The sequence below is a fragment of the Chelonia mydas genome, chromosome 3 (assembly GCF_015237465.2).
Source record: "Chelonia mydas isolate rCheMyd1 chromosome 3, rCheMyd1.pri.v2, whole genome shotgun sequence".
Taxonomy (NCBI): domain Eukaryota; kingdom Metazoa; phylum Chordata; order Testudines; family Cheloniidae; genus Chelonia; species Chelonia mydas.
The window spans coordinates 201,637,732-201,662,056 of record NC_057851.1 but is presented as its reverse complement, the minus strand read 5'-3'; the positions used below and the strand labels follow the sequence as shown (position 1 = coordinate 201,662,056).

The following is a 24,325-nucleotide window of genomic DNA, read 5'->3' as shown; positions in this document are numbered from 1 at the left end:
GCTGGTAATAGGTCATCTTAAGTGATCACTCTCCTTACAATGTATATTTTTTCATGGTCTGTGTGTATATATAAAATCCCCTCACTGTACTTTCCATTTTATGCATCCGATGAAGTGAGCTGTAGCTCACGAAAGCTTATGCTCAAATAAATTGGTTAGTCTCTAAGGTGCCACAAGTCCTCCTTTTCTTTTTGCAAATACAGACTAACACGGCTGCTACTCCAGAACTTCTTGTGTGAACTGTTCACACAAAGGCACCTCTGTCATTGTACTGGATTTGCTGCTGTCCGGTTAGTTAACAAGGATGGTAAGATATACTGTTGTATGTGGTTACACTCATTTAAATCTAAGCCACGAAAAGCATTTGCATGGTGCGTAACACTGTACTACCCAATCACAGAGTCACCATGTTAATAGGGCACACACACTCTACCTCCCAGCCCTTCCTACTCCGTAGAAGTGCTTCATTCTCACAACAGAAGCCGCAGCATTTTAGAATCTGTCCCAAAATGCCCTTGTAGGATACCATGTCTATTCAGAGAAGTAAAATGGAGGAAAACGTAACTTCAAGGACTATGTCTTCCAATCTACAATGACTTTTTTTTTTTTCAAATGCACTATACAGTTTCATGACACATTTTATTACAGAAACACTCCCCAGAGGCATTTCAAATGTTGAGGTTTACAAAAATTCCCACCTAAACGAGACGTTAATGAACAGCTGCTAGAAACATGGAGCGTTTACCGGTTTTCTTTTTCTTCTATGTATTCATGGTCACTGACTTCTGGCATCTGTACTACACTGACGCGGACAGGATGGGCACTTTGAAGAAGTCTGCGCACTTCCTGCACTCTCAAATCCTCACTCCAAATTAGTGACATCACTTCCTGGTTCATATCATTCATACCATCGTCATCTTCTTCTGCCTCAGCTCCTGAAGGCACATCAGACGATAGCACCTGGGCAACAGACTAATTGAGAGGGGAAAAAACAGAGGAAGAGGGAGGGAATAATTTCTAAAAAGGCAGATTTCGAACATCTAGCTTTATTAAGCCAAGCAGACACTAGCACTTTAACGTGAACGTTTGAGGTGTCGCTGTCACCTGCAGCGAGGGTGCTCTGAGAATGGAGTTCACAGAGATCCCTGGGACTTCCCGACTGGGAATCAACTACAGTCATCCACAAAGGCAGGATAAACAACTCCCAAAGATGAGAGAAAATGGTTTCTTTGGCTTCCAAGGTGAAGCAAAGGAAGTTTAATGACTAACTCCTACAGCAAATTGACAAGTAAGGGACTATGGGGGAGAGAGAAGTGTGACTAGCTGACTGCCAAAGCATTGCAATCTATCTTCCCAAATGAGCTCTTACTGCAGATGTGGTAGATCCTTTCGATCTTTCCCTAAATCCATCCCCGCCCAATTCCCGCACACAGAGCTATTGAAGAAGCACATGTAATTGTCCTGCAAGTTGTTTATTCCCCAAGCTCAGAAATAGAAAACAAAGACCTGGACCAATTTTTTTTTTTTTTTTTTTTTTAAGACATAGGAGCCAAAAGTTAGGTGCTCAGATCTATAGTTCGGTTCCTCAGCAAGTGGCCTGTCTTTCAGAAGTGCTGTGCACACACTGACTTTGGGCCCATGGAATCACAGAAATGTAGGGCTGGGAGGGACCTCAAGAGGTCATCTAGCCCACCACCCCCCCCATGCTGAGGCAGGACCAAGTATACCTAGACTATATGCTCAAGTGTATTCCTATTCAAGCACATGCTTAAGAGCTATCCTGCATACGGATGTTTTCCTGAAAGAGGGCCTTCATTGGGAGCTGAAGGTGCTCAGCACTTCTGAAAATCAGGTCATTTATTCAGGAGCCTAACTTTAGGTACCCATATTTTACATGTTAGCTCCCACGGCATTTAATTCCATTGTTCATTAGCATCTAGGTAGTTGGTTACATTTTTGCAGGCTCCTCCTCTAGGTTTCCCCTCACCGTGGCATCAAAGTGCCTTCAGAGTTCACGCACCAGTACCACCATATGCCTCCGAAATACGGACATTCCAGACGTTCAAGCTCAATCGTTTTCTTGAAAACTTTGTCAAATTCTCATTTGAGTCTAGCTGTCTCCTGTTAGTCTCTAGGTGTCCACATCACCAAAGCACAACACAGTTTAGCAGCACGGGCAGGCTCAACTTAAAAATAAACCCAAGCACAAGAATTACTGGGACCATGTAGCACAGGACAGGAATGTGCTGACGGAGCAGCGTAGGTCAGCTTGCCCAGCACTTGCCTCCACCATGCTTGGTTCAAACCAACCTCTCACTTTCGTGAGCACTAAATTAACTTAAACTGTAGAAAAAAAGTTCTGCAGAGGCTCTTTGCAGACCAGAAATTCTGACAAGTTCCTCACAGCCTGAAGAAATGATTTGGAAAGCATACTTCCCTTTCTCCTCTAGCTTCTGCTGTACAGAATCTGATTTAATAAATAAAGAGGTAACTGAAAAGATAAGTAGTGCAGTGTGATATAATCTAGGGGCAAACAAAACAAGAGAACCTCTAATGCAGTGCTTCTCCCTGCCCAAGTTCACTAAAATGTTGTATGATACATTAAATATCAGAAAGGGTCTTTATCCATCACAGGATCTCTCTCAGTTCCCAGCATATGACAATATGAGTAAAAATGCAGTTGATGAATGAAAAACAATTTATTTTGATCAGAAATGTTAATATCTACCAGCACCACCCATCTAGCCAGTGCCTGCTTTGAAACAGGAAACTCCACCCTGCCCCTCTGAAAGAAGGGAAACAATTTGGCTTTTGTAGAATATTTTATCCTTTTAAGGTAACATTTATTACAATACCTCAAATAAGTCAAGTGACAAAAGTCAGATTTGATATCATTTGGGGCACAGTTACAAAAATCCCACTTGGGGTGAAAAGGTCACTGGTAAGAGCTAAAATGAATCTTTAATGAATGGTGGCTAAGGCGATGTAGGTTTGTTAGTTTGCTTAATTTCATTCAGAAGAAAAAACTGTAATTTAGATTTTTTTTTTTGATATGCTGTTATGAGACACCTGGGTAAAACCCAAAGCTGCTTAAGAACATTCTAAAAACCCAAGACAGCACTAAATACTTAGTGAGGAAGGATCTTTGCCAGGCTGTGCAGAGAGCAGGAACTCTTTCTTCCTGGCCTCTTGGAACAATGCACACTGCCATTAAGCAATTTCATGCAGGCCACTGACAAACTCTCACCCTATCAAGTAGTGTTTTGGCTTGGTAAAAAGGCCTCGAAAGAATGCTCAAAGGGACTGTCAACATGTTAGCCGCTGGTGATTCCAGCGATCAGATGAGAGTGTTTTTTTTAAAAAAGGAATTACTCAAAAATGCTCTAGGACTCACAGAATAGAAACATCCTTAAGGGGGAAAGAAGAAAAATATGTAGAAAAAAAAAAACAGTGTGTTTTTAAAAGTTGTCGCATTTCCCACAATGGACAGGAAGAGTACACTCATGTCAAGCAAAACGAGTGTCATACTAGGAAATACCTGCTTTCCTTTGCTCTGGTGTAACTTTTGTTGCCAGATGCTGAGGGCAGAACACTGAAACTTCTCACTCATCTCTGAAAGTCATATCTTCTTTGGAATGCAGATACAGTTATAGAGGAAACCATGTCAAGATTTGTACTTAAAGGATTAAAACCCACCTGTTTTACACTCTAACAATTCAATTTAGTCTGCATATTTAAACAGACTCACTCTTCTGGCACCAGATGTGTTTTTTCTGTTAAAACCTTGAATGTTTGTAAACCATATGCCGCTCTGGCTCACCGATCTGGAGTCCTACATACCATATCTCCCACACATAATGAGCTGTTTTGGCAGCTATGAAGTCAAGAGATCCTAGCTCAACTTTTTAAGCATTTAAGCACTCCCAGCTGAGCATTCAATATGATATTGATATCTGCCTTTCTGAAATCCCACTTTTATGTTGATACTCACAGATTTACCCTTTGCCAGGTTCCCTTCACATGCCTGTTTGGAAAGATCTTGACGCCCAATCAAGAGACAGACAGCTTCTGGCCAATCAGAGGCAGGCTGCTCTCGGCAGTGATATACAGCATCTCTGATAGGAAGCGCAACCCCAAAGGGGAGAGACTCCAAATCTCTTAAGGTGAAACCTTAAAATTAGAAAGCAAAAACTTACAAGGGTTTTAAAAAAATGAATATTTCTAAGCTCAGCCAAAGTGACTGCTCAAACATAAGACCATTACATAAGGCTATCGTAAGTGTGCAAAATAGTAAAAGCTTTCCTTACCCACACTAGTCATCCAGATAACCAGCTTTTCAGCTAGGTTGGAAACAGATGTGCTGTGTCTGAAACTATATCTACAAAACAACGGGAAAGCAGACCCCAAGTGAATCAGAAACATAGCAGTATCTGAGTGCAAATTCATAATGTATCAACATTAAATTTACCGATTATCATCTTGTTCTGTTTGCTGTTTTCGTTGCCCTAAAATGGAAAAAGACGATATCTTTTTGCCAGTTGAATGCAGGAACAATGTGAACTAGTGTCTACAAGCATATTCTCATATCACCAGAATGCCTATTACGGTCCACTTACCTGAAGTTATCCTAAACAAATAATGTGATGCTTCGTTTGAAACAGCACTCTCATCGCCAAGTATGTACAGTGCAACACTCTGCATATGAGAAAGAAATTTTACATTACTATATAAATTGCTAATTAAAATGACCAATAACTATCCATTTAAGCCAGCAGAAAGAAATATATTGTAAGTGATGACTTAAACAGGCTCTAAGCTCATTGTGAAGACATCAGTAGTGACTCCTCCATTGAGAGTACATTGAAATTTGCACTTAGAGGACTAAAAACTTTTTGTTTTACATTTTAATGATTAGTATTAGTCTCCAAATTTGGCATAATAACCCTTACAAACTAAATTTTCTGTACAAACTTTTCAAAGAAATACTTATTTAAAATGCTCCCACCTTGCATTTCCCACATTTCATTGGGTTCCTCTAGCTAAATCACATTTTCCACAAACACCAAACTTCTCTCTCAGACAAACACACCCCCGATAGCATTTCAGTCACAGGCCACTTTGTAAATGCTCTACAGAAACAAAGCTATTTCTCAGTTCACACGAACCTCACTGAGTTTCACCACGGTTAGCCAGTGCAACTGCCCTGATCTAGCAGCCACTTCCACTTTCAGACACTGCCAGCCTAGCTGACTCACAGGAGGCAAAATTTCATCTGAAAAGAATATTTGAATTTGTTTTCATCGCAAGTTTCCGAGCAGCTGTATGCCTGACTCATCCACAAGGTTCCGCACATGCTCCTGGGGTGGCAGGGAGCCAGGCTAGGCAGAAGGGAACACAGAGCTGGGCTCTGGAGAGACACTGGGGTGCATACAGTGATGCGAGGGACAAGCTAACCGGGCTGGTGAGAGCACGGCTTCTTTCCAATTAACCACAGGCAGGTTGCCTGAGCAGAGCCCCTATTCCCTACACTTGTCCTCCATAACCAGCTCAAGTCCCACATCTCTGTTCACCATCCTATACACCCCAATGGCCCTAGGCCCCACACAGATTTTCCCCCGAGGGAGAGGGTCGAGGCTCATCAGGAGGGCACAAAGGATAGCACTGAGAACTAGCCATGCAAGTAACTATAAATGTTCATATGTATTTGCTAAAAAGCTGGGAAATTCCCTCAGAAGCCGAACTCTGTTAACTTTGAGTTACACTGCTCGTCTGTTTAGCCCACCAGCACAAACAGTAAAAAGCAAGGACAAAAGCAGGTAAGCCAGGAAGCACCCCACCTACACTGCACTCATCAGTTCTCCTACTCAAACCCCTCTCTTCCACCTCCTGCAGCTCAGATCTCTCCAGTCTCACTTCGCAGAAGCTTTGCACTTAAAAATACAAGAAACATAAAGCAGACCAAATAAAGATAAGCAAGGAGGAGAAACTGGGGATTTTTCCCATTTGCTAACTGCATTGTTTTTAACACTTCTATGTTCTATTAACCTAACTTTTGGGATTAAATTGTATTCTTGGTTATGGATTTGGATCCCAGTTCTCAAAACATTGGTGTACATGCTTAGCTTTCCACACCTGAGTAGCCCCATTAGTCAGTGGAACTATTCACACGTGCATACAACTAAGCACTTGGAGGCAAGCATTTGCAGCATCAGCACCTTACTGGTGATATGCCGGTATAAAATCCGTGGTCACTACATGTGCTTTCTTCCTACAGTACATACCAGCACGACTAGTTTGCTCCTTTCACAGATTCCTGGTAAGTAAGGATAAGGCAGGGCTCCTTCTCCCTTCAAACAGGAACTCAGCCACTGAAAGATACTGGGAGGCTCAGCAGAAAAAAACGAGGGATGGTGCATGAAACCTGTTTGGGCTTAATCAGATTAACAGTAATTGTACTGAGCATATGGAAAACAAAGACACCAAGATTGCTCCACTATACCCAAAGTACAGACCAAACCCTACAGTACATTGCTATTATCTTTTAAGTAAGCAGGTGTCGTACGTTGAACATTTCCCCAAACAATTCAATGTCTATAACCTCCAGACAGATGGAGGTCTACAAAAGAACCTTAACATTTCAAGTATGAGACGACAATGAGCCTTTCAACAAATAATGTTATCTATCGATCCAAGGATCCCAAGAAATCTGACTGATTCTCAAACTGCATTGCTTAAAAAGCCCTGTAACGCAAGCAGCTTATATTAACCTGCTTTGGTAAGAGAGAACAACCTAGTTTGATTTCTTTTGCCTTTCCTGTTTGCAAACACCTGGTCGAAGTTTCAAAAGCCTCTTCTTGACTGGTGTTATTGGAGGCCTTTGAATTGACCAGAGGCAGCAGCATCTTTTGCATAACTGCCTCCTGCATTTCATTTGCATTCCTGTGGGTGTAAGGTGGACAACCAGAAATGCAAAAATCTAGGACCTCATTTACCCTTTTTTTAAATTTCCAGATTTTAAAAAAAAAAAAACACCCACAAAACGTAGTTCTTGTGAAAAGTGGATTGCCAGCCCAACAGATCGTAGGCATGTCACCGCAGAACGTGGCAGCGGGACGGGTTCCTGCGCAGCCCACTCCTGAAAGGACAATTTATAGGGATGAGAAGGTAATTCAGTCCCAAGTCTCTGAGCCCTCTGCTAGACCACAAGGGTGCCAGCCAGTGTCCGCTGTGGCAGAGCTCTGGTGATATGGTCCATTGGCCACTGGACTGAAATAGTCAGTCATCAACTAGTTGTAATTTCAACTCACTACCACGCTGAGGCAGGCAGAAATACTGACAAAATGGGGCTGTGAAGGCACCAGCACAACAAACATCAGTAGTGAGCACACAAGGGTAAAAAAAAAAAAAAAAAAAAAAATCAGAATATTTGGACTGATATTTACCTCATATCGGTCTCCAGTCCCTCTAACAAATCAGAACAAAATACAACTGCAAGGCACTTGACAAGCACTGGAAAACTGAAATGCTCTGGTTTTGCATTATATGAGTAATGTCACTTTCAGTTGTGGTAAGAACGGTTACCAGAAGTAATTGTACAGTTTACAGAGACACTTCTCTCATCGAGTCATTTACACGTGACTCCTCAGTAATCACCCTGAAACTCACCTTGATCGATTATGCATGTCTGCCTGGAGGTCTTTACAAGTGCAGGATACTCTCTGTAGTAATAATCTATATATGCTTCTAATTTTAAGTCCCTAAAGTGAAAGAGATGAGAAAAGGCAGCTAGAAGATGAAAAACATTGCTTGTGCCTCCGATTTATGAACTTCGACTGTTGAGTGTTTTCTTGTTGAACGTGTCTGGGATGAGTAGACTGGGCATGAGGAGCAATGCGCTCTCTTTCCTTTCCTATCTAACCAGTCCCCTGACACACATCTCCCCTTCCCCCACACACCAACTTGGGATTTTAGGCTTTTCTGAATGGGATTCTGTGGCCATGGGCTGCTCTTCCCCACAATCTTCACCACCAACACTAATCTCAGTGGCCTAACTCCTCTGTCCCTGCAGCTTATGCTAAGTATTACTGGCAATTAGTTGTTAAGGCCAAACACACTGGGCTTGGCTCTCTGTACAAAATACAGACAGTTTTTCCCCTGTGGGATTTGTTGGGTTGTGGGATGAGCTTGGACTATTTTTTGGGTTGCAGACCAACGAAGTTTGAGAACCATTAATCTAGAGAGAAGAATGGTCTAAACACAGAACTGGAATCCAAGAACCTCTGAGTTCCATCCTGGTTGTGAGATGGACCCCCTTCTGGGGCTTTGGACAAGTCATTTAAGAACGCTTCCTCAGTTTCCCCCATTCTGTAAAATGGGACTAATGGGGTGTATCTGAATGCTAGCTCTAAGAGGCATTCACTACAGCTAAATATTTTTTGACCCAGGAAGTTCTTGGACACGGACACACTTTCTCTGCTTGGTGAAATTTGTGAAGTTTGCTTAGTAAGGAGAAGGTTTAGGGCTGACTTGATCACAGTCCGTAAGTACCTACAAGGGGAATAAATATTTTATAATGGGCTCTTCAATTTAGCAGACAAAGATACAACACCCTCCAATGGCTGGAAGGTCAAGCTAGACAAATTCACAACGGAAGTAAGGCACCAACTTTTAATGGTGAGAGTAATTGGCACAATTTATCAAGGGTCGTGGTAGACTCTGCATCACTGAAAAGTTTTACCTCAAGATTGGATGTTTTTCCTAAAAGCTCTGCTCTAGGAATTGCTCTGGGGCAGTTCTCTGGCCTGTGTTATGAGGAGGTCAGACTAGATGATCACAGTGGTCCCTTCTGGCCTTGGAATCTATGAATTTATGCTCCACTTTAAAGCTTATTCCCAAATTCACTCTCAAAAATAAGGTATGCATGTCATAAAGAGACACTGTGCAGTATACGACAGCTTGAGTTAATTTCTGTGACTTATTACTGGAAGTACCTTGCCAGCTGAACGAGCAGTACAACAAGTGAACGAATGCCTTCTCCCATCAGGCTGTTCAGTTTAAGCTCCTCATAGATCAGATGAAGCACAAAGAAAATAGCAGGAATGTGGGTGAAGAGAAGAGTTGAGGAATCCAAGCTGAGGCTGGGTGAAAAGTCATCTTTGGGAAATGAGGTTTCCAATGGATCCAACCGCAAGGCTCTGGCCAGAGGGTGAGACTCAAGGTTTCTATGGTAGTCCGAATTGAGCAGATACTCCCAGTCCTTGGACAAACAAAGAGAGAATGATGTATAGGTCCCTAAATATATCCTCTCTCTCCAAGAGAGTCCTGAACTGTGATTGATTTCACTGGATATTGGCAGGGGTGGGGAGGGACTCATGTAAAATACATCAATTTACAACAGAACTGTTCAGAGTGACATGATCTATAGCAAACATGAACGACCATCATGAACACGCCAAGCTACTTGGCAGAGAGACGCACACGTAATTCCGAATTGTTGAAGAGGCTGGCAATTCTCCCAGTGAGCTGGGACCTACGGACCATCCAGCTCTCAGTCATTTTTGCGATTAATTACAAAAGCTACTAACGGTTCTCACGCTCTACTATCGAAAATCCACTCGCTGTTACATTCTCTGCGCCATACAGTACATCATGACGTAATGCTGCAAAAGGTAGAATAGCATGCAAGGCGCCACTATCCACCCTGAAAAGTCTGTCCAAAGACAATAATCGGAAAAACCCAGATGTCAGCGTTTGGATTCTCTCTCTTCCCTATTCCAACATTTGGTTATTTTAATTAACAGATCTAGAGTAATCAGATTCCCCCTGTCCCCCATCCACCATTCTGCCCAACAACAGTGCCAGCCTTGATGTCTCATTTGTCCCACTTTCTTCCGCACTGTCCCTAGATATGGACCATGCTTCCTGAGCTGGTCCACAAAACTACTCCCTTCTATTTTAAACTCCTCTTGAAGGTCCACTTCTCCAGTAGACCTATGAGAAACTTGCCAATTATGCCTTCTGCCAATAAAATAAAAAATAAAATACAGCGTCTTTGCTCCAACACACTCTGCACAAGCCTTTACTAACTGCTTATCTTACTGACATGGCATCATCCTTCGGTGCCTACCCCCTCAGCTGCCTTATTACTCATGGTGTCAAACGTCACTCAGTTAGGTCCCTGATCCTGCAGTTTGTACTATGCAGGCAGAACATTGTACCCACGTGGACCCTCACTGAAATAATTAGGACTTTATCCAACGGCACAGAACATGTTACAGGATTGAGGCCTTAGTTTGTACACTCCTTGGCATGTTTTCCTTCTGTGCTGGAAGGTGCCCAGGACACCTTTGGCTGATGATTAAATAATAATAAAGCAGCTGAGGCGTTAGGCTGTAAAGAACTTTTGTTTCTGTTTCGGCAGAAACTAGCTGCTTCAGCCTGAACTCTTTACCAAAATCCACAACAATACGTGCAGTTTATGAGCTGGGGAATTTTATACTGCTGGCTTGTTAAAATGTACTGAGCAGACAGGGATGGGATAGACTATTAGTAAAGGAACAGCGCATCTTAGGAAGATTTCACATGTGCTTGGGAGCAGTATTTGGGCTTGCTGCTGGAATGAAGTGTGAATCAAATATGAACTACTATTTATATGTTGGTACGTCTGAGACAATTCACCCTAGTCAGGGACACACTGTGCTAAACACTGCACAGACAGCTGATGACAGTGCTTCCTCCAAAAACTTACAATCCCATGCAAACCCCATTTGAAAGTAGCCAGAGTTTGCTTCCTCTGATCTGCCTGCATTTTAAAGGTATGATGTTTTATTCAATTGGTAACCTGCTTTTATTTTTAGTAAATGCTGACTCCATCTCTTACTTCGTCTGATCCTGTCTCAGAAGGTCTAGCCTTCTTGGGAGCAATGACAGGGGAAAGGGATCCTTCCAAATCAAGCTGCAAGAAATAAAAGGGCAAAATTAACTATTGTAATACCCCTGAAATTACATACATGAATCACCAACAAGAACTAAAGGTGAAACGTAATGTCTGCACCAAAGTTAAGTATTGTTTCTTGGCATAGCATTAAAAATTACATCCTTTACTTTCCCATAAAATCACGTACAACAAAGAAGGGAGGCCAATTATCTATGTACAGAAGTCACAAGTGCATTTGGTTTGCGAATTTCATATTCTGACTGGCTAATATTTAGTGTTTTGGAGGGAAAGAGAACTGCTGATATTAGTGCTGGGCGAATGCAAGTCTGTGGTGCGTGCCCCTGGAGTTTGCTTTCCGTAAACATACTAGCAAATGAATGTTCTGGCAGGAAGGTCCACTGACACGGAAAGCTAGAGGAATGCTCCAAAGTATTACAAGTATCTGCACCGCAAATCCTGTTTTTAAAGGTATATGCATCCACTTGGAGAACGGAACTATGAAGTGTCACCTGTGTATTCTATCAAAACAGCATGAATATTAACTATTCACAGCTGAGAACGATCACACTTTGAAAGCAGCAGTATCAGTGGTGAAAGGGAACCTATGATCCTCATAGACAATTGTTTATATGTGGCCTAGGTATTAGCATGATGGGCACACAATAAAAGTCACAGACACAAAATACAGTAAGAATGTGTATCTGTTTTTAAAAAAGGTACATTTGGAAAAGTTCATTTTATAATTCAGAGATGCCTCGTTTAAAATAGATTAAGGCATGCCTGCTGCTGAACTGAATGTATTTGGATAAACATCTTGAACTTTGTGAAATTATTAAGTATGCAAACAATTAACTAATACTAATATAAGCCTAGAAAACAAACTACAAAGTTGTGAGTTTACTTACATTACGCATCCATGCCAATCTGTCAGTATTGTAACCCATCAAATTCATGAGGCAGGTTACAAATAAACTCCACTCGGAGTGATAACTTGGTCCTCCAGGAGCATTGTAAGCATTATACCACTTGACAAGCATTTGTACAGCAATTTCTTTGGGCAGGATAGACTTAATTCCTTGTAAACATCTTTTCACTGTTTTGGGGGGAAAAGAAAATGTGTATACTATTTTGTCACATCCACGCTTGTAGAATGGAGCCATGTCCATGACTCCACAATTACTGTTGTAAACCCATTTCGAGCCCTACTTTTGGCCCTCTGATAAGTCTGTCAAAAAAAAAAAAAAAAACCCACACACAGTTCAGCTCCCCCCATCTATTGGCCTGAAAATTCCCATGCATAATCTCAAACCAAAGGAAAACTTGCTTCAAACTGCAAAGCAATCAGCCACTGTTCAGTTTTAGGACACTGGAAATGTAATTCTAAAAATTTTTTTTGCAACATGTCCCTTTTTGCCCACTCCTAAAGCTGTGTTAACAGATCAAATTTCTCATGCTTTTACTCCTTAAATAACAGTGCACACACTTCTTTTAGGCCAGTTTGTCCCCAATTTACCAGAGAATACTACTGGTTCTGAATCAGTGAACCTACAGAGCATAGCTAGATATAGGTCAGCAAGTCTGTAGCTGATCACATGAACTTACAGCATTAGGTGCTGCATCATCAGGGCTCAAATACCAAACTTCACAGCTGTATAATGAAGTGTGCAGTATGCTTTATGGGTTGGATTCTGTTCCTTACCTAGCTCTGAGGTGGCGATTTCAGGAATGGTAATCCTAACCATCGAGCTATTGCTGAGTTCCTGATAAAAAAAATAAATAAAATTGAAGTCAAATTGTGAGGGGCATCTTCAGATAAAACCAAGATCACAGTCCATCTATACAGGAAGCTTTGTACATTAAACTTATCCATAACACAGAGCTTTTTACTAAGCTTGAGACTTTCAAAGTCTGTGGGGAGAGAACTGTTGGGCTTATAGGTACTCGAATTCCTGTAAGTGATACGAGGTAATTTTCCTGAAAAGGACATTCTATAGAGTATGGATGTGCACTGAGCATGTGGAAGTGCAACATCTGTGAGTCAGAAGCTCTTTGGAGAGCTTACTACATGGGAGAAACCAGGGCTCATTATACTTGGCTCGCCCTGTTTCAGAAACAATCCACAGGAAAACACCTACCAGAGTTACTCTGTTGTGAACAGGGTCTCGCACAGAGTGAATGAAAGTTCCAAGTTGTTGGAAAGTACAATCATCAATGTAAGAGGAGTCATGAAGTTTGGAAGAATCCCTCAACTCTGGAACTGGAGACAATAGCACTCCCTGCAAAGTGATAAAACAATAGTGAAAAGCTGAAATTGTGGGTGGGTGAGTTAACAAGTCTGGGCTCTGCATATTCTGAAACCAATCCTCATTCTTCAATTTTAGGGTTTCCAGTAAGACACTAATGACTAGGTGTGACACTAGCAGACCAAGCGCCAGCTCATGCCTGTCTCACTTGAACACTGACTAACACATAGCTGGAATCCACCTGGCTCACCTGTCTGTTAGAATTGTTTAAAACAGATATTAGAATTCTAAGAATATGTGTCGTGTTCAGATTCTATTGAATGCTTGTGAGTTGCTGCCAGCATCAATCTCACTTATAACATCTGTATCCCATATTGTAAGGTAATATTTAAGTGAGCCTCTCTGACTCTGTAAATGTCCAGGCAGAAGAGAGACATTGATTAGTGTGAAAGGCTGATCTTCAAAAGAAGGTGTTATACACTTCCCAACAGGGAAAATCCATTGACACCAGATGGACTATTGTGGGATGTTAAAAAGAGCAAAAGATATTTGTTGTGGATTATAGAGGCCTCTATTACCTTTTGAAGCTTAAGATTTTAATTTGTGTATCCATCTTTACCCTGTAAATCTCTAAAGTCCTTTTCCTATTTAATAAATCTGTACATAGTTTACTATAGGATTGGCTATAAGCATTGACTTCAGTGTGAGATCTACAGTGCAACTGACCTGGGGTTGGTGACTGGTCCTTTGGGATTGAGAGTAACCTGAATGCTGTGATCCTTGGCATAAGGGACCATCTAACACACAGGTAGGCTCACTTGGGTGGCGAGCCAGATCGAAGTACCCAAGGGGACCGTGTGTGACTCCATGTTAAGGCTATTATAGTGCCTGAGGAGTCTATGCTTATTAATTGGCTGGTGAAATCTAAGAACAGAACTCACAGCCAATTTGGGGTTTGTGCCCTGCTTCCTACGAATTGGTGCTCATGCTTCTGAATCACTGCAGGCTGCATTACACTAGGTTTTGAGAGAGACGTGAGTTTTAAATGACATTGTCAGTTACTGAAAGAGAGTCATGCCACATCCCTCGTCTCCTGCACTACCACACAACACGCATCTCCATTTTGATCGATTTACACTGACACGCATCAGCAGTGACAAGCTGAATGTGGCAGAGGAGTAAGGGACCACATGAGTGAGCCGAGCACACTGAAGAGCGAGGGCTAGCAGAGTTAGGTGTCAAGGGCAAAGGATGAAAGTGGGGATTGAGCTGCAGGAGATGGATGGGAAAAGATGAGCCGCAAGAAGTCCCTCTGTGACAAGCTGTCAGAGGCTCCTCAGAACAGAGATCTTCTCTGACACACCACGAGGGGTTCAGCCCAGTGGCTCTTCTCTCTTCCCCCACAAGCATAAAACCCATTTCCTCCCCATGCTCTCAGGGGGCGGGTGCTTTGGCAGGGGGCTTCAGTGGGTTGCGGCTATAGGGATTGTGGCGAGGAGCTGGGGGAGTAAGTGGAGTTTAAGCTGGGGGGACTGAGTGGGAGAAGCACAATCACAGGCTCAATCTCCCTGTTCTCACGACATCCCCATTCACTCCCCAGCAGCACTCACAGCCCACCTCATACCCAGCCTGTGGCCCTGTCTAGACTACAGAGTTCCTTCCTTTGCCTAGCTCTGTCGGTCAGGGGTGTGGAGAGATCTGATCCCTGACCGACAGAGCTAAGGTGGCAGAGGCCCTAGCGCAGACGCAGGTATGCCAGCAGATCTGCACTGTTATGGGTATGGCTTGTTTCGTTGGAGGGGGCGGGGAGATGCAGGGAATGAGCTATACCCAAAAACGTGTAATGGGGCCTAGTCCAGCAGAAAACAGACTCAGGCACTCAGCGACATCATGGCTTTTGAAAGCCTATAACAAACTCTTTCAATAAAACAGTTTGCTTCTCTCACCTCCTCTAAGGGCCCTAGGTGCTTATTCAAAGGCTTGGAAGGAGTATTCAGGCTATCCAGAGGGGTGCTCGGCCGAGGCATTTGGTTCGACATTGTCAGTGACGGTGCTGGCAGGCCAGGAATAAAAACCTTCCCTACCTTTTTATGAAAAGAAATGTTGAGTTTTAACATGCAGACTCCTCTAACACACATAGGTCAATGGCAGAAGCAGCAGCAGTTATTAATACTTCAAAGAAAAAGGTTAAGAAAATTGGGTATATGGTGAAATTCAAACAAACATCAACAGGCAAGTCTAAAGTTGTCCCATTTTAACTCCTTTTTCCTCAAGCTTTGACACATTACAGTATTTTCCAGTCCTACTTCTATACATTTCCACATGCTTGCATCATTGCTGCACATTTAAGTCAACTTAAAGTTAGGACAGTTTCAATTTAAAAAGTCTACTTTTAAACGGTATAAAAATATCTAGAAAAATCTGGTTTACGCAGTTTCCAAAGATAAAGCAAAAAGCACATTATGTCTTTCTTAACTTAAAAATAGCTAACCCTATTTTAACTATAAAAGTGCAAAAAAGAAAGTACAACGTAACAATAGTCTTTTGCAAAGTAACAAGTTTTGATATTTAAAACCCATTGACACCTCCTGAGAGACTGAAAGCTTTTAGCTTTGGAGAACTTCTGCTTATTTCTCATATTTTTAGGATTCTCTTTGTTCTTAATAACTCAAAAGCTGGACATGAAAACCACACATCAAGCAACATTATCTCCAAACCTAATGCTTTTCAAACTGTTCTGTGGTGTCAATAACTCAAGAGCAACATTTCCAGCACCGCAAAAGGCAAATCAGACAGCAGCTCCTGCTTTTGATTAGATTTGATCCGAGGACCTGCCCACCTCCCCAGGAAGTTGATGTCAGAAGTCTCCTAAAATGGCCTAAAGCAGTAACTGTTGTAGCAGCTTACTACATATCAAACACACTTGACATGACACTGGTAACAGAAGTTACAATAGCCCTGTTGTGACACAGGAAATTTCAAACGTGTTTACCTTGGGGTACTAATAATTTTAACTTGACTACATGACGGTACGTACCCGAACCACTCCAGTATACAGCACTAAGTTTCCATTGCCTTCCAGAACCAGCAATGTGTCAATGCTCTATAAATACCAAACAGTGCGTTAAAACTTCTCATATTTGAGTAAACACTATATTTAGACACTGAAAGTACACCAAGGTTCTATATTTAACACACACACTTACCTCTACAGGGGCTGCGTCCTTTGCCTGTATATTGGTAACAGAACCAAAGATCAACTGTGACTTATCGTTACTCTCTTGAAACTTTACACAGCTAAATATTTGGGAGGGGGAAAAAAAAAAAAAAAAAGATTCAACCAAAAACATTATATATCAGAGACTCTCTCCTACGTGGCGTTATGACAGAGGGAGAGGATAGTAAACCACTGATGTATGGGAACTAATTTTCACAGTGGTATCATTCCCTCCTTTTCAACACAAGATAACACTGTTTCTACAGAGTCTCTAATATGAGGAATGCTGGTTTTTCTGCTGCTAATTAACATCATTCAAAGTAAAAATCTTTGTTCAATTACCGAGAACACTTCCAAGGGTCTAAGGTAGGAAAAGCAAGCATACCACTGGCAGTACAATGAATTCTTTTTTAATCTTAGTTTTCTTTAAATGCGCAAACTTGTGTAGGCTATAGTTGCAAACATTCATGGGTCAGAGAGACACATACATCACATTAATGTAACAGATTTCACTATCCCATATCTGGTTAGTTTATTTATTCAGCAATTCACAGGTACCCAGAAAAACCCACACATGCTTACCGCAACTGGAGCTGGGATTCCACTAAAAAGCACAAGAACTTTTGTCCACAAAGGTCAGTTGTAATAAACACTTTTGAGGCTTGGGAATTCTTCTCTCTGTCAATATTGAAACAAGAGGAAGTGATCGGCATAGTGCTTTGGCTCACTGCTCTAGGGTCAGTGGAAGAGTGTTACTGAAGAGAATATTAGGCACAGCAAGCTGAGACACATGGCTGGACATCAGCCGAACAGTGGACTGGACAGCCAGAGTTTGCCCACCCCAATGTGTGTCACTATTCTAGAAATTAGCATTCCTAGATCCCAACCTGCATGCTCCCTAGTTTTAGGCACTCAGGGCACAGGCTTTACAGGCCAACCCTAGTTTCAGAATTTTTTTTATCCTTACTTTACTGTTTGATTCCAAATGTTACTGCTCTACTTAGGTTTCTACCTTTAGGTCATATTTTCTCAAAGGCAGCTGTCCCCCACCAAAAGCCTGCAGTATCTGCATGAAGTCCTCTCTGAAGTGAACAGCACCAATTTCAATCACTTAATAGCATTAGAATTTGTATAGTGACCTCAGCAGTAGCGTTGGCATTTGGCGTCAAGCTGGCTAAAGGACTTTAGGAGATGATCATAATGAACGATAGTGCTGGTTTCAAAGGGAGGAAAGTTGCCTGGTCAGGGTTGCTTTCGGGTAAAGTTTTCACCTATTACAATGTAAGCGCTGCTGCTACGGTATCCTTGCACATGCCCAGCTGAGTCCCTGGTGATACTAGCACTGATCACTTCTCATGCGGGCGGGAATAAGCTCCCAGCCACCGGCTGGGCACATGTGCCCCACCACAAACTGTCGATGAATGTCATCCCTCCGAACTGGTGCTGATGGCAAAGGCAATAAGATCCATACACTGATTTTGCTCAAGCAGGAACTGGCCCTGCACTGCCTCTCTTGCACGAGCTGTGGTCCAACCCTCTAGAGCAGGGGCGGGCAAACTTTTTGGCCTGAGGGCCACATCGGGTTTCCGAAACTGTATGGAGGGATGGTTAGGGGAGGCTGTGCCTCCCCAAACAGCCGGGCGTGGCACAGCCCCCACATCCTATCCAACCCCCCCTGCTTCTTGTCCCCTGACGCCCCCGCAGGGACCCCTGCCCCATCCACACACACACACCCCACTCTGTCCCCTAACTGCCCCCTGCCGCCCCATCCAAACCGTCCTCTCATTCCTGACTGCCCCCCCCACAGGATCCCTGCCCCATTCAACCCCTCTGTTCCCAGTCATCTGACCGCCCTGACCCCTATCCACACCCACAACCCCTAACCACAACCCCGAACTTCCCTGCCCTCTATCTAACCCCCCACACCCCCTTACCGTGCTGCCTGGAGCCCCGGTGGCTGGTGGCGTGGCTGCACCAGGACAGGCAGCTGTGCAGCACAGAGCACCGAGTCAGGCCGGGCTCTGCAGCTGTGCTGCCCCAGGAGCTCACAGCGAGCTGAGGCTGTGTGTGTGTGTGTGCGCGCGTGTGCGCACACGGGGGGAGGTGGTGGGGCGCTAGCCTCCCGGGCCAGGCGCTCCGGGGCCGGGCAGGAGGGTCCCGCGGGCCGTAGTTTGCCCACCTCTGCTCTAGAACCACATGATCTCCTCAGACAGAAAGGCAGAAAGCTTCAGCCCATGGCTTGGCATTGGCTGCAATGATACCAACATTGGTAATATCTCCACTTTGGGCAGCTCACTCGGTATTCTGCCAAGTACAACCGCAGCAGCACTCAAAGCCGCTCGTGATGTTCCTGTGACTTTAGCTACTTTCTTTATTTAGCATCTTCACTAATGCTCTAGGAGAAAAAGAGCATGCTAATTAAATTCACAGACGATACTGAGAGACGCTGTAAACACCAGAGACAGGAAAATAATAAGAACGTGCCAAGAGACTACAATTATGGTCAGATACTAACAAAATGACATCATTTTATCACTGAGGCATGACTGCCAATAGGAAGGACGAGCTCGCACTTGACCCAATTGGAACATAACTCTCTCGGATGGGTTGCGAGCAGCAGGGATTTGAAACCAGGTCTCTATTCCCCCATGCAGGAGACAGTCATGCCTTCAGATCCAGAGCTCTTGTTCTACTGCTGATAACCCAGCCAGGGTGTCCTGTTACCAGTAGAGAGATTTCAGCTGCAGCACATCTCAAGCACTTGGGATGAGCTTCCCAGCCGGGGGAGCATGTAACTCACATTTACACAGCTTGGATCTCTGTCCCCAGACTAGTGGCTGGATCAGATAATGATCAATGACCCAGCTACAGCTTTTGTGCTGACAGATCTGAAAGACAGTAGAGGCTCATGCTTTTAGGTTCCAGGTTCAATCCCTTTGGCTGATGACCCATCCATGAGCATTTGCATTATACAACTACCATTACCCTTAAGGACCACAAAACTAAGGTCAAGATGTTCCACCTACCACATCAGATGGAGCCGAGACTCAAGAGTAGGAATCCTAGCGGACACTATCTGTAGAAACTGACGATCTACTACCCCAATTACCATATACTCAAGATCTATGGTGCCACTCCCATGCACATAGAAATTTACTCATAGTTGGGAGGGAATGCAGCGGCTATTTAACAGCAGACAACAGCTTGGGAGAAAAGTGAAGAATATTTCATCCCCTTCCAACAGGAAGAAGAAGAATTTAGATAGGCAGAATGTAATCACCCAAATCAGAGTTTGGCTAAGACATTGTGGTTAAGATGATAACTTGTTTAAAAGAGCCATGGGACCTTTAATGTCTCCAGATGGTAAAGATACAGTTTGATAGCTCATCAAACAGACAGCATCTTCAAAAACAGAGTGCCCCATATCCCATGCCAACGCACTGGTTCAAATACTGACCTCCTGTGAAGAGTGATACCTACTGAACCACCCACACCACTTCTGCAGCACACTGCTACTCGAAGGTCTCACATCGAAGCAGCAATCAGACACAACCCTGCTCAGCTCATGAGATCCAGTGGGACAATAATCCAGTTCAGAAGGCGACAGGATACAGAGGTTAACATATTGAAAAGTGCCCAGTCCCATTTTCAAAAGTGAGCTGGGCACTTGGGGTAGGTCTATACTTGCAATTGCACATCTGTGGCCGGCCCACGTCAGCTGACTCTGGCTCTGGCCTGCAGGGCTCGGGCTAAGGGGCTGTTTAACCGCGGGGTAGACATTGCCCGAGCCCAAATGTCTACAGCACAGTTAAACAGCCCCTGAGCCTGAGTCCCGGGAGCCGGAGTCCGCTGACACACACACGCCCTGAGGTTTTAATTGCAGTGTAGATGTGGCCTGGGAGCCTGACTGTCACTGAGTCTTAGTCTCTGAAGCAGTTTTTGACAGAGGGACTTAGACACTTTTGAAAAGGTTACCCAACAATACTAAACGATCCTTCGTTATGAAACATTATGGTGTACTCAGTAGTAAACACACCTGCTGTAAGAGGCAACGGCTTGCAAAAAGTTTGTACTGAGGACAATTTCACTTTAGTCTTTGTCAGTGGAAATGCAGGTCTACTTAACCCAAATATAAGCTTCCAAACCTCATGGTCATGATGGTCTCTGTCCACAGATGGTCTATGCACAGCTCTGGAACAATTGGCTCAGTTTCTGGAGCAAGGAAGGAGTCACTGGAAGCACTGTTTGGAGAATGGCTCGCACTGTGCCTCCGTGGCGACTGGGTGTTACTGGAGAAATTGAATCTCTGCACTCCGGAGAAAGATTGCACCCCTAAGGCAGGAGAGTGAGAACGGCTGCAAAGACAGACAAGGGCCATGACTGAAAACAGATCATAAAGTCGGGCATGCTCAGGTGTGTGGAGCAGAACACTTTTCCACAAGGGGAGCCAGGGAGCTTGCACACTAGCACGGAATTTTCTCACAGTTGCTAATTCAATACCAGCCCATTTGCTCAAAGGAACACACCAACCCTCCAAATACTTCGCTAAATACTTCTGGCAGAGGCTTCAAAAGGAGGGGGAAAATTTAAAAAAAAAAAAAACTCCGTAATGCACAATCTGATTAGTGAAAACCTATCCTCAGCCTGCCCAGTATGAATATTACCGACTATAAATGCGGTTCTGTGTTTATGCTAAAAGCTCTATCTTGAGCTGTGCTGCAAGTGGAGGGCCCGATCTCCATGAGCAGGACTTATCTAAAGTGCAAGTGGATGATTCTTGAAGGAAATAAAGCTCTCTGGGGCTTCCTGAGGGAGACGTAAGAAGGTGGGTAACAAGACAGTAAAGCGCACAGAGGATGTTGAGCTTTTGCTCCAGAAAAATGTGGCAGAATGGCTGCTGAAGGCCATTGGTGGGCATGGAGAGGACGGAATGACCTCAGGTGCATCACTCTGTGTTTCTAAAATACTTCAGGATCCCTACCAAGGCCCACAGGGCGCTGTGCGAGATATTTAAACACAATACAACTAGTTTTAAGAAGTCAGCATAAACTCAAAATGAACACAACTGACTGAGGGGAAGGGAAGGAGATCAACCATGTGAAGAGGATTAGAAAAGAGACTGCAGGGAAGTTAGAGAAGAGAACCACTGATGGGCAAGATAAAAACATATGAAAAAAGTTGAGGCAGTTACACACAAAAAACGAGAGAGAGAGAAATGGACCAGTGATATTGGGGGAGCAAATTCCATACCCTTGGACTAACTTCAGCAAAGGTGCCACACTGTGCTGCAAGAGCAGGATCTCAAGGAGAAGGTTGCGATTGTAGATGGGGTCTACAGCTTTACAGTACAGTTCTACTCTAAAAAAGCAACTATGTTTAAATGGCACCTTCACAGTCAGCTATCTACGTGTGTCAGGTCTGCTGACTTAGTGACAAAAAAAAATATGGCTTCGCTGCTTTTTACTCCTGAAAATCCTGTGGAGCCAACACAACTGAGATTTGATTCCAATTTGCAACCCAGAGTTGTTTACTCAACTCCATTCAGTGACACATGTGTAGCCCACTGAAGGCAAGGGGGCTGCAAGGAAGGACCAAATTTGGACTGCAGAACACTTATTACTGGTGATGATGCACATAATGGAAAGAACCCAGCATGACTCAAAGAGCACAGACTGAGTGTGCAGGGCTGGCCAGCACTCCAACACCAAAAGGAGGTTTTTCGCTTGTTTTTTTAAATGGGGTGGGCTGCTCTCTGGTCGCCCTTTCAAAGGCAAGAGCAGCAAAAATATACTATATTTATAGGCAAATATCACCATTAATCTGGCTGAGGGAGACACTACCCAGAGAATAAAATTCTAACTACCCTAATTTTGACATTTGTTTTTATCCTTTGTGAAACCCTCCCTGTTAACTGGAGATATTCCAGCATGTGACAGCACAAATACCAGAGGCCTATGCAACATACTGAAGGTGGCAAGGTACAACGCATACCGATGCCAGAAACCGCCCAACATAGATACATTTATGTTTCTTACATGGTTCAGTATTGTCAATTCACACTTCAAATCCTTTCAGCTTGTTCCATAAAGTAAAGTCAGCCATTAATTATCCCTTGAAGCCAGAACCTTTATTTGCAATGGCTGACAATTTGGGACAATTTTATCCCAATGGTAAAGATAAAAACATGTCAAGAATTATAAAATAAGACTTGACAATCAGCAGAACATGGGGAGAAAGCAGCGGACACCTGAACTTTGACTGGAAGAGCTGCCACGTTGCCACTTTGCGACGTGGCCAGCTTTCTCACTGAGTTAATCAGGCACCATTGCAATGATCAGCTGGAAAAATCAACAGAAAAAGGAGCGTTCAGGAGTCAAGAAGACTGTCTCCCACGCCTCAGTACTGCCATGCATATGAATTTCAATACCCGCTCCGAGGCAGCGCAGGTGAGAGGGTGGGTAGCCCAGTGGCACTGGGACTCAGGAGACCAGCATTCTGCTCCCAGCTACACCCAGATTCTCTTTCTGACCTGGGACAAGTCACTCGGTCTCTCCCTGCCCCAGCTATAACATGGCGACAATAGCATCGCCCTATCTCACAGGGACACTGTGAGAAACCATACATGGAAGACTGAGAGGCACTGGGACACTGATAACGGAGGCCAAGGAAGTGAGATAGATCGGCACTGTTTTAGACGTTGTATTGAGTCTATTGCTCACCCTGCATCAGATGTGCTCATCTTTTACACTACTAGTTAACACATAATCCCGTTAGCACCCACCTAAGAGCCGCCATGTTGGATATGGAAGGGGAGCGGGAGTGCACGCTGGGCGACGACAACGACCTACTCTGGCTGTGAAGAGAGGAATAATTCTGGAAAGGGGAAGCCATGGGTGAGTCTCCTTTCGAGAGACTCCTGAGGTGGGCGGTCAAAGAGCTGCTGGTGGCCACGTGTTGCGGCGTCCCCACCTGCTCAGAGAACTTTAGGACTGTGTTCTGCTCCTGGAAGAGACAAAAGAAGCTGTACGTCATAAGGAACATGAGTGGGTCATAGCAGCCCGAGTGCCCTGGGGTCACTGACCAGCTGTTTACTTAGCCAGCGCAACTCAAGTTAGATGTCACACGCTCAGACGCATTTGCTGCTAGACTTCTCAACCCTGTAGTCTAGTCAGTAATGCTGCAGCAGATTCTGAAGATATGATCATTCTCCAGGGACACAGTCCTTTCAGTCAAGCCCTAAGTGAGGTAGCTCTCACGCAGTAGCCCCACAGAATGGTGGGGAGGGCATCTGCCTTTCCCCTAGGACTCCTGCATGGAGCAGGGAGAGGAAGACAGTAAGCAGCAAGGTTAGGTAGATTCTCCCTTTATTGGCTTTTCAAAAAAAAAAAAATGAAGAAAATAAAGCAGGAAAGGTGCAACAGGGCCACTAGACCCACCGTGGAAGGAGCAGAAGGGCCACGGGGTAACCTCCTGGGACCCCTGCCCGTGGCCTAGAGAGAAGCAGGTGGGGATGAAGGAAGGAAGGCAAAGGGTCAGCACTCCCTGACTCCCTTCATCTGTTTGTCTCTTTCCCACAAGTTTTCCACCTGGCTCTTAATGGCAGCCGGTTGTTTGTTGCCTTTGTTTTAACTGACAGCTGTTTGAAAGCGCTGAAGGTTTGGCAGATCTTCAGTCAGCAGATTGCCAGGATGACAGCCAAAGGGGCATGATGACAAACGTCGTTTCTCACCCATCATTTATGTGGCAGGTATATCTATGCCCACCCAGACACCCCCAGAAACAGCCACCATTGCTTAAGGCATTTAAACATCAACAAGTGTTCGGGAAACCCAGTATCCTTAATTCTGGAATGGAGAGAGAATTGAAAGAGGAATTGCTCCTCAGAAGTTCCATTGTTTTTATCAGTTTAACACTATCCATTATACGGAC

General features: G+C 43.9%; 1 protein-coding gene across 9 annotated transcripts in view; it reads right to left on the bottom strand.

Annotated features, from left to right (window-relative positions):
• ANAPC1 (anaphase promoting complex subunit 1) overlaps positions 1 to 24,325 on the bottom strand; it is a 68,235-nt gene that overhangs the window by 28,854 nt on the left and 15,056 nt on the right. For 8 of the 9 annotated variants that reach the window (XM_037896332.2, XM_037896335.2, XM_037896336.2 and 5 more), the window contains 18 exons: positions 23,178 to 23,398; positions 20,542 to 20,751; positions 16,979 to 17,074; positions 16,386 to 16,476; positions 16,217 to 16,282; positions 15,126 to 15,263; positions 13,072 to 13,212; positions 12,636 to 12,696; positions 11,842 to 12,029; positions 10,880 to 10,954; positions 8,991 to 9,256; positions 7,666 to 7,757; positions 6,282 to 6,430; positions 4,617 to 4,695; positions 4,469 to 4,505; positions 4,308 to 4,378; positions 3,992 to 4,170; positions 746 to 972 (listed from right to left, as the gene is read on the bottom strand). In XM_037896332.2, the coding sequence (XP_037752260.1) occupies positions 746 to 972; positions 3,992 to 4,170; positions 4,308 to 4,378; positions 4,469 to 4,505; positions 4,617 to 4,695; positions 6,282 to 6,430; positions 7,666 to 7,757; positions 8,991 to 9,256; positions 10,880 to 10,954; positions 11,842 to 12,029; positions 12,636 to 12,696; positions 13,072 to 13,212; positions 15,126 to 15,263; positions 16,217 to 16,282; positions 16,386 to 16,476; positions 16,979 to 17,074; positions 20,542 to 20,751; positions 23,178 to 23,398 (2,387 nt within the window). The remainder of the gene's footprint in view (positions 1 to 745; positions 973 to 3,991; positions 4,171 to 4,307; positions 4,379 to 4,468; positions 4,506 to 4,616; positions 4,696 to 6,281; positions 6,431 to 7,665; positions 7,758 to 8,990; positions 9,257 to 10,879; positions 10,955 to 11,841; positions 12,030 to 12,635; positions 12,697 to 13,071; positions 13,213 to 15,125; positions 15,264 to 16,216; positions 16,283 to 16,385; positions 16,477 to 16,978; positions 17,075 to 20,541; positions 20,752 to 23,177; positions 23,399 to 24,325) is intronic. The other variant, XM_037896341.2, reaches the window with a different exon arrangement.